This window comes from Primulina tabacum, chromosome 2 (genome assembly GCF_025594145.1).
Source record: "Primulina tabacum isolate GXHZ01 chromosome 2, ASM2559414v2, whole genome shotgun sequence".
NCBI classification, from domain to species: Eukaryota; Viridiplantae; Streptophyta; class Magnoliopsida; order Lamiales; family Gesneriaceae; genus Primulina; species Primulina tabacum.
Window position 1 is genome coordinate 48,872,458 of NC_134551.1, and position 11,193 is coordinate 48,883,650.

The 11,193-nt window shown below is 38.8% G+C and overlaps 1 protein-coding gene across 1 annotated transcript; it reads left to right on the forward strand.

Moving 5' to 3' along the window:
* The first annotated feature begins 10,530 nt into the window (after positions 1–10,530).
* On the forward strand, positions 10,531–11,193 carry LOC142537814 (uncharacterized). The gene has a single exon (XM_075643304.1). The coding sequence runs from the start codon at positions 10,531–10,533 to the stop codon at positions 11,191–11,193; it is 663 nt and encodes a 220-aa protein (XP_075499419.1).

Here is an 11,193-nt window from a genome sequence, read left to right on the forward strand (position 1 = left end):
TTTGATCAATCGAATTATGGCCAGTAATTCAAAAGCATTAACGACAAGAAACCACAAATAAACACGATGAATTAATTCAATGAAAATTCAAAACGTCAATAGCATAGGTTCAACCAAGACTACGTAAATCTCTAGAAAATAAAATAAGTTCATATTCGAATTTAAATCAATACAAAACCTGTTTGTTATCATCAAAAACGTAAAAAGTAAAGAACCGAATTAGAAACGTGTTGAGGCAAGATGAAAGCGCGTCTCCGTGTCCGGATTCAGTGTCTTCTATCTCCGTTCTTCGCGTTCCGTCTTCCGTGCTCTGATTTTTGCTCCTTTTATCTATGATATCTCGGCTCTCCAAATTTTCTGAATCCCTTCAAAGCCCACGATTAAACCTATTTACTTCTGAACATCGCGCCGCGCACATATGCGCGACCAAGACTCGCGCATATGCGCGGGTCCTTCTGTGTGTTGGGCGGTTTTCTTATGCGCGCACATGCGCGCCCTTTCTCAGTGCATATGCGCGGAGTCCTCTGTTCTGGACAGTTGGAATCTCTTCACGCGCGCATATGTGCGCCTTGTCCGGCGCATATGCGCGAGCATCTCTGGTGTCTCGCCTGATTCTTGCGCGCATATGCGCATCTTTGACTCGCGCATATGCGCAGGTCTTGCTGCCATAAAAGCTGGGGGCTTGTCACACTTCTTCTTCTAAGCGCCATTTTCGTTCTTTTTCACGCCCATGTAGTCGCCTTACCTAGATTCCTGCAAGCACACCAAAAATAACAAAAACGCATAATTCTGCCAAAGAAAACTAACAATCTATATGAATTATAAGGATAATTTAAGTGCACAAAATGTACTTATCAGATCCTCCCAAATTTGAACTTTTGCTAGTCCCGAGCAAAATAAAATAGTAAAAAAACATTAGCTAGACTAAACTTAACACATCCTAAAAAAGTAACCGAACGAACAAGAATTGTGGAATAAAAGGATAACCACTAGCCTCAAAGATTACAGTCCCCATCATATTGAATCAAACACATGCCACATTACTCACAGTTCACGTGCGTGTGTGTTTTGCTATTCTCGTTTACCCAATCCAAATGCCACGACAAGTTCATAACTTTTTATCTCAAAAAATTCTGGACTCCTCGACACACATGTAATTAGCAAAACCATTGAGGCATACATTTACCTTCACAAATCAACATGACTTATTGGGTAACATTTGGCTAAACAAAATGGCAATCTGAAGACAATAATTAACCAAACAAAGTCCAATATCATGAGATGCGCACATGTATACAATCAAATTCTATGTCTATCGATGGTATTTTTCAAGTGTCCATAAGCTTAACTTTGGCAACTCTTCTCCACTAGTATATTGGGTACGTGTGACTCGGTTAATAGGTCTTTTAAGCTTATAACGTTAGCCTACGGCTAATGGCTACAAATGAAGATAGGGAACCACAAGTGAGAGAGACGAACCAATTTATTTTTTTCAACACCTATCTCCCATTTCTCATGTTTCACCTCCAATTGGATCGTCACAACATCTTTACCATTGTTTCTTCCTTTTCATATCAACACGTCATACTCCTTTATTCTTTATTCAACTTCTTCCTTCTTCTTTTTTTTCGATGATATTCTTATACGTACAAAAGGGAGAAAAACTTTTGTAGTGATAAAAGGATTCGTTTTCTCTCAATTTTCGGTAGGTACTAGTGTATATGCTCAAAATTTGGTAGTTGACGTGGGGTTTAGAAATGATACGAATGGGGGCTCTTGTGTGCCTTGGCACACTCCATTCGATTTTTATTCAGCTCAAATATGGGATACTAGGGTATAATATGATGTTATGGGTAGGCTTGAAAGGCTCAAACGTTCCAAAAATCGCCTAAATCATCCCGAAGTCACACAATACCCATATCTCGCCTCGAAGAGTGCCAAACCAAGTTCTAGACTACTTTCAATTTACCAGTCAACAAACACAGATAGATCATGTTTTCGGGTATTCAAACAGAACAAATCACACATCTCATTCTCATTTAGGCTCAAAGGGCTAACAATTGACAAATTACTCAAGGAAAAACAGGCCCAACATAATTCAAAGGCTGCCTGGATCATTTTTGTGTTAGTGAACATGTAACTCAACAACAAGTAATCAACATGTAGGTTTTGGAGTCCATTCATACATTCCAAATCACAAATCACATGAACACTCTCTTGACATCGGATGTATCAACAATCATAGCAATCGTGAATTAGTGTGTAAACGGTTAAGTAAAGATAGCATGCATTTAGATTCATAATCATGGAACAACATGTGTTTCGGGTCAACTCCCATCATTGTTTGGTTATTACCTTAATTCCACAACTCTAAAAAAAAACAATTTAACGACTAAAAATGGACATAAAGACTAAATTAAATATATTTTTTTTAAATAAACATCAAAATGAAATCACCCCCCCAAACTTAAAGTATGCATTGTCCTCAATGTATAAACAGGAAAGAACGGAACAATCATACCTCCCACGAAGAGCGTCAGTGCTCGCCGTTACCATCGTCGTCCTCGTCGTCCATGTTCTGGGGTGGGGGATGGTAAGGGGCTCCAGGGTACTGTGGTGGCCAAATCGGTGGCTGGGGAAACGTCGGTCCTCTGGACCTATAGGTGGAAAGCGCTGAGCAAACACGGAGGTGAAGTCCATCATATATCCTATAAAATGGTCGTTGCGAAACTGCAGTGAATCCAGCACATGGCGTTGCTCAAATAGCAACCTCCTTTGATCCTGCATCTCAGTCTCAAGTCTACGAATTCGGTCTCCCCTGCGCTGTCTGGCTGCTGCAGGTGGTGGTGGTGCTGGTGGAAGCTGTGGCTGTGGGATCTCCTCTTCAGTCGGAAACTCATGGGGGATGTAAGAGGAAGCTCCAAAGAAGGTAAAAATGGGGGCCTTCGGCTTTAAAACTTGCTCATCAGGTGACCATGCCACGCCGGCCTGTCGGCATAGCTCGGTAACAATATGAGGGCATGGAAGCACGACCGTGGCTAACCCTGTGCCGGCTCTCATAATCGATCCATAAATTATTTTCTCCAAGTCAACAGATTTGCCCATCAAAATAGCAAAGACAAGTGCAACTTTGTCTTTGGTTACATCATGGTAATGCGAGGATGGGAGAACCCGGGCCAACACGAAAGATGTCCAAGCACTCGCATTAGGGCCCATATCGGATTTCTTTAAAGAAATATTCCAGGCGGTGCCTTCTTGACAAACGGTCCGGATGACCTATGTATAATCAACCCCTTCTTCAAGAAATTCACTGTACTCGTCATTGTCAAAGCTGGGCATGTGATATATCAAATTGATCGTTTGAGAGTCAAATGATACCAATTTATCTCTCACCAAGACTTTAGAGTCGTCATGAAGTATACGAAGATTGGCATAGAAATCTCGGACAACTGAGATAATGGCATCCAATGGGGGTTGAGCAAATTCAACCCATTGTCGTTGTTCCAGTTCATTCACAATAACACCACGGGGCACTGACAAATTAAATCCCCTTTCCGGGATGATTGATCTTGTCATGGAGCTCTCATATACATGTTGGGCCTCCTTGTTCCAAAATCTGTGAGAATCAAAACTTGACAAGGAAGAGGCACCTTTTTTTTGATTTCCTTTTCGGTGCCATGAAATCAATAATCAAATGCTCACAACCACACACTAAACTCAACCAACAGAAAAGCCAAAATCAAAGATAATCGGACTCCGAACTTGCTTTAGAACAACTTCACTATAAAGGTCAAGCACAACCCAGTCACAAACTACTTTAGAGCAACGAGAAGTAATCACGTCACAATAACAAAAGCAGATCGAAGACAATATTCCAAGTACGCCGAAGAATTGAACAAAATTTGGTTAAAACCCTTACTTGTACCAGAAAGTGACCAGAAATCGGAGTGCGGTAGTAAGTCACGGCGGTGATTGAAGGCGGCGGTCGGCTTTCACAGAGGGGCGGTGGTCGGCTTGCCGAGGTGTGCAGCGGCTGGGCGTTTTTCAGAGAAGGAGGCTGCTGTGTTTCTAAGATGGGTTTTGCGAGTTCTCTTTTTTTTCTTAAATCGGGTCGCGCGCATATGCGCGACCTAATGTGACGCATATGCGCCGAGGTTACTGTATCTCTTTGTCGGCATGTGGCGCATATGCGCCTCCTGAGTGGCGCATATGCGTGAAAGCTATTGTCCCGCATGTTGTCATCTCGCGCATATGCGCGCCCATGAGTGGCGCATATGCGCGGCCTCCTCTGCCTATTGAGTTGGGCTTCTCGCATGTGCGCGAAAATAAATCGCCCATATGCGTGAGGCACACTGTCCATCCATTTCCTTCGTTTTTTTTAAAATACCTGCAAAAATTAAATATTCAAATCAATACTTGAATAGAGAAAATTAAAATCAACAAAAAGAATTAGAATAAAATAAAATTAAATAATAAAAAAATACAAAACGAATGCTAAAATAAATGTGGGTTGCCTCCCACACAGTGCTTGGTTTAACGCCGTCAGCCCGACTATACCAATCTTGTTCATGGTAGGTCATGTGATCTCTTTAATGCTTTGATTTCCACTCTCTGACCTTCAACATCATGGTCAATTTTTCTTGCTTCAAGTCAATGACGGTGCCAGCAGTAGCCAAGAAAGGTCGTCCTAGAATGATACGAACATTCTGACTGTTCTCCATGTCAAGCACCACGAAATCTGCTGGAAGCCTTAATTTATCAATCTTAAGTTCAACTTCTTCCACAATACCCAATGGCACCTTCACCGATTTATCTGCCAGCTGAAAGCTTAATTCTGTGGGTTTTATCCTGGTCAGTCCAAGTTTCTCATAGAGAGAACTTGGCATTATATTCACGCTTGCTTCTGAATTACATATAGCTTTTTCCACTAACTGACCCCCTATTTCACATGGTACAACGAATTCCTCGGGTCTTGCAGCTTCTGAGGAAGGTTTCCTTGCCTCCCCTTATCATCTCCTCCAGTAAATGCCACATCTTCTTGCTCTGCAGACTGAATGTTAGAGTGTATGTTCTTGAGATCTTCAAGACCTTTTTTCTTTTGAAACTCACACTTCAATTTTAAAAATCTTTGGGGATAGGGAAGCAAGGAAATATCAATGCATTGATCAAAATCATAACTCTTACCTTTCTTACCTAGATTCCCTTTGCTTGGAATCGGCTTATCTCCCCAGCTGGGTTTATGCTCAACTTTTTTATCTTCTACTTCTATCATTCCAACCTCCTCATGTTGTATGAAAACAACATTCACTTCTCTCATACTCGGGTCTGCATTCTTTGGTACTGCGCTTGACGGTTGAGACGTGAGTTGTTTTGTTATCTGCCCAACTTCCGACTCCAGGATTTTCAAAGAAGCACCAATATTTGCCATGTGGGTCTCTAGGTTGTCAAGCCTAGACTCGATCCTAGCCATTCTCTTGCCAGATTCAGCAACAAATGTCCCGACTAAATCCTCAAATGATGGCTTCCCTTCCCCATTTGATGTATTGAACCCTGGTGGATGATTCAATACATTTTTATTGTTTGCATATGAAAAATTCTCTTGATTTCTCAAACCAGGGTGATAAGTGTTAGGTGGAGGATTACCTCGATATCCTCCATAGCCTCCAAAGTTTTTGTTGTTGATGTACTGCACTTCTTCAGGAATTTGCGATTCTTCAACAACAAACGATGGTCCCTCAGTGTTTGATGTACTCACTTTATTCATGGTTGCTATCTGTGTATTCAATATTGATACTTGCGCAGTGAGTGATGTTATAGGATCCACAGCATAAACTCCAGTTGTCCTCTGTACTCCTGATCTCTCAGACGGCCATTGGTAGCTATTAATAGTCATCTGCTCAAGCAAGTCATAGGCTTGAGCAGGAGATTTGGCAAAGATTGTGCCACCTGCCGCTGCATCAACTGTTTTACGTGTCTGACTATTCAACCCATTATAGAAAAGCTCGATTTGTACCCAGTCTTCAAAACCATGATTTGGGCACCTCCGCAACAACTCCTTATACCTTTACCATGCCTCATAGAGCTGCTCAAAGTCAGTCTGCCTGAAGGTACTGATCTCAATCTTCAACTGTGCAGACTTTGCAGGGGGGGAAATATTTAGACAGAAACTTTGTTGCCAACTCTTGCCACGTTGTGATGCTCCCCAGCGGAAGTGATTGGAGCCATCCTCTTGCTTGGTCCCTAAGAGAAAACGGAAACAAACGCAGTCTAATAATATCATCAGGAACATTATTAATTTTTACCGTATCCGTGATCTCCAGGAAAGTCCTCAAATGAACGTGAGGATCAGCAGTGGCAGTTCCCGCAAATTGGTTCTGTTGAACCATATTTATTAGTGCAGGCTTCAACTCAAAATTGTTGGGATTTATGGTTCCCCAAGCAATGCCAGAATAATGTGTGTTGATCACTAGTCTGAAGTGATCTCTGATAGGCATAGCGTCTGGCGGATTATATCTCACGTCCTCTCTGTTTTCAGCCATTGCTTGGATTTCTTCCTTCCTCGCTTTTCTTAGTCTTCTCGCAGTTCTTTCGATCTCCGGATAAAAAATAAGCAAGTCAGGGTTTTGCGATCTTAGCATGCACTGTCAAAACAGAAAAGATTATAAAGTAACAAAAAGAAAATAAAATAAGTCTAAATTAAAGTCAAAACTACTTAGTAACGATATTAATATACAATTAAATAGTTTACTCCCCTGCAACGGCGCCAAAAACTTGTTGCGTATTTTCACTACCGCAAGTGTACGGTGTCAATTTTTAGTACTGGTTTGAGTACATATATCGATCCCACGAGGAGTAATTATTTAAAATTGTATATTAATTACCATAATTGACATAGTTCAACTTTATTTAGAGAATTCAAATAGATAGTTGATAATCAATTCAAAACAAATAACGAATCAGATAATTCTTAGCACACAGTTGAAGTTCAATGAGTAGATCAATCTAGAGATATGATTTCGTCTAGTTTCCCCTATGCTAAATTAAAATTGACTAACATATTATTAAATTGCATCATGTTTACTAACCAAGAACTCGCAATTTCCTATTACATTTTTCAAGTGATAAATAGAACTATATTACCTATTAATGATTTTAATATGTCTATTCAAAATCACGTAATACGTAATAAATGCAAACAAGGTTCTCTTATGGATTCGTCAGAGTTATACGTCTTTGCACGTTATAAACGTCTAACGATGTGATTTCCACTGTCCTAATTTCAATCATCTCTCTCGAGTGTTAGATCTTAATTATTTGATCAATCGAATTATGGCCAGTAATTCAAAAGCATTAACGACAAGAAATCACAAATAAACACGATGAATTAATTCAATGAAAATTCAAAACGTCAATAGCATAAGTTCAACCAAGACTACGTCAATCTCTAGAAAATAAAATTAGTTCATACTCGAATTTAAATCAATACAAAACCTATTTGTTATCATCAAAAACGTAAAAGTAAAGAACCAAATTAGAAACGTGTTGAGGCAAGATGAAAGCGCGTCTCCGTGTCCGGATTCAGTGTCTTCTATCTCCGTTCTTCGCGTTCCGTCTTCCGTGCTCTGATTTTTGCTCCTTTTCTCTATGATATCTCAGCTCTCCAAATTTTCTGATTCCCTTCAAAGCCCACGATTAAACCTATTTAATTCTGAACATCGCGCCGCGCGCATATGCGCGACCAAGACTCGCGCATATGCGCGGGTCCTTCTGTGTGTTGGGCGGTTTTTGTGCGCGCCCTTTCTCAGCGCATATGCGCGGAGTCCTCTGTTATGGGCAGTTGGAATCTCTTCGCGCGCGCATATGCACGCCTTGTCCGGCGCATATGCGCGAGCATCTCTGGTGTCTCGCCTGTTTCTTGCGCGCATATGCGCGTCTTTGACTCGCGCATATGCACGGGTCTTGCTGCCATAAAAGCTGGGGGCTTGTCACACTTCTTCTTCTAAGCGCCATTTTCGTTCCTTTTCATGCCCATGTAGTCGCCTTACCTAGATTCCTGCAAGGACATCAAAAATAACAAAAACGCATAATTCTGCCCAAGAAAACTAACAAGCTATATGAATTATAAGGATAATTTAAGTGCACAAAATGCCCTTATCACTGACCCTGTTACTGATCAACGAGTTTTTAATAGACCTACTGTGTCTCAGGTTGCTGAAATATGGTTAGAATCTAGCAATGAAAATCAATATACAGGCCAACATATACAAATATATCCAAAAAATAGTTGCCCCCAGATAATTAAACACTACTTCAGTTGTTATGATCCTTTGAAATACCCTCTTATATTCCCAAATTGGGAATCTGGTTGGCATCGAAACATTAAAAGATTAGATCAAAAAAAATTCTGCATCCTAGACCAACTTGTGACGGTGAAAACATCAATTGCATAGAAAATTATGCGAGCGCAGAATTTTTTATAAGCACTGAAACTCAAGGTAATTTTCATTTAAAAGTAAAATTCTATTATACAATAGTTACGGTGTTTTACACTTAGAAATCTATTTTCTTTGTATAGCTTCGAAAAAAGCAGCACACAAAGGTCGATGGTCTCATGTCGTGAGTACTACTGTTACAAATTGCAAATAAGAAAAAAATGATAGGTATTTTTTACTACATATTGATAGGCTTCTGCATTCCATCTGATGAAATCCAGAATAGCCCTGATTTGCTATCTAGGATTTTTTATGCGAAACTTCAAGTTTTAAGATATGAACTATTCAAGAAAGATATCTTTGGGCACATTATTCCTTATACTAGCTTGATAGAATTCCAAAAAATTGGCTTACCCCATGCCCATTTCCTGCTATTTTAAATCAGGCTTCAAAAATGTTTCATCCTAAGGCATTCGACAGAATTGTTTGTGCAGAATTGCCTGATGCACATACTGAACCATATTTGTTTTCACTCGTGGTAAAACATATGATGCATGGTCCATGTGATTTACTTAATCAAACATGTCCTTGCGTGAAAAAGAACTACTGTCAATATAATTATCTTAAAGAATACTCGAAAACACTAAATATGGAACAAATTCATACCCAATATATTGTCTTCGAGATGACAAGCGTGTTATTACTATAAGGGGTTCGCAACTTGATAATCTTTGGGTTGTTCCTTACAATCTATATTTGCTTGTTAAATTTAACTGCCACATTAACGTTGAAATATGTTCAACAATTCAAGCTATAAAATATATCTACAAATATATATACAAAGAACATGACAAGATTTTATATACATTACTTGGAGATGAACAAGACCACATTATTGACGAAGCAAAAAATTTCCAATCTGCAAGATAGATATGGATTTCACCTCCTAAATCCATCTGGCGCATTTTCAAATTTGATCTTAACTATGTACATCCATCTGTAATATGCTTACCAGTTCATTTAGAAAATGAACAAGTTGTAACATTTGCTGCTAATAAGCGTTGTACAGCATTGTTAACAACCCAATATTTAAGAAAACTATGTTAACATAATTTTTCCATATGAACAAATACAATAGCTACGCTCAAAGCCTGAACTGTTTGTATGTTGAATTTTTGAATATTTTATTTGGCACAACGATTCCAAAGAGTGGGAACCATGTAGGAAAAAAGAGGTCATAGACCGAACTTTTAGCTGTCGGCCTTCGTATTGTGAAAAGTTTTATTTAAAGTTGTTGCTGATGCATGTCAGAAAACCAGCTTCTTTTATAGGCTTGAGAACGATCAATGAGGTAACTTTCACAACATTCAGAGAAGCAGCACTAACATTAGGCTTAATAGAAAGTGATAACACTGCTGATATGTGTATCGAAGAAGCTGCTGGTTATTTAATGCCTCATGTTTTGCGATAATTATTTGCTATTGTCCTCATTTTTTGTTGCCCAAAAAATCCAATTCAGCTATGGTTAAAATTCCAAGATTTTCTCTCAGAAGATTTTGCATAGAATAAAGCTCTTACTCCAAAGATTATTAGTCACAAGGTTTTAGACATAGTTAACAACTACCTTCATTCCATGGGCAAAAAATTGGAAGACTTCTTTCATACAGACAAAGATAGCTTAGATTTTAACGATAGATTGGCAAAAGATTTACAAACTGAGCGCGAGATTTATATACCGACAGAAGATCTTTTGGTTGTTGAACAATTAAATATAGAACAAAAAAATGCTTACAATCGAATCTTATATTATGTTCATAATGATTTGCCTAGTGCTTTCTTTATTGACGGTCCTGGAGGTACTGGAAAAACCTTTTTATATAGAGCACTTCTTGCTACAATTAGATCAAATGGTGACATATCAATTGCGACAACAACTTCAGGAGTTGCAGCATCTTTTCTTCCAGAAGGTCGCATTTCACATTCGAGATTTAAAATTTCTTTAAAAGAAAGCAATATGAAATCATGTAGCATTAGTAAACAAAGCACACTAGCGAATTTAATATAACTAGCAAAACTCATTATTTGGGATGAGGCTACGATGGATAGGCGTGATTTTATTGAAAAGTTCAACGAAATGTTACAAGACATAATGGATTCAAATTTACTGTTTGGCGGTAAAATTGTTGTGTTCGGTGGAGATTTTCGTCAAGCATTACCAGTTATTTTAAAAAGTACGAAAGAAGATATTATAGATTCTTCAATTGTCATGTCACCGTTGTGGAACCAATTAAATAAAATTAAACTCCAAAAAAATATGCGCGCGTTATCTGATTCCATCTTCTCATCTTGGCTCTTGAAAATTGGTGATGGAGTTGAAAATGCTAATGAAAACAATGAAATCCGAATACCATCTCACATTGACATTCCATTTTCAGATGACAGAGCTTCTTTGAATACATTAATAGACATGGTTTTCCCAAACATTAATGATTCAGATTTGGATTTTTCTTCATTTGTAAAACGCGCCATAATTACAACAAGAAACGAATTTTTCCACGAGATAAATGATGTTCTTATTAACAAATTTCCTGGTGAAGAAACAACATATTATAATTGTGATGAAAACACAAGTGATTGTGTTATACCAGATCAAGAAGATTTATTCCACTATTTAACTCCTCAAGGGCTTCTGCCACACAAACTAACCTTGAAAATAAATTCAGCAATCATATTGTTACGAAATATTAATCCAACCGAATGA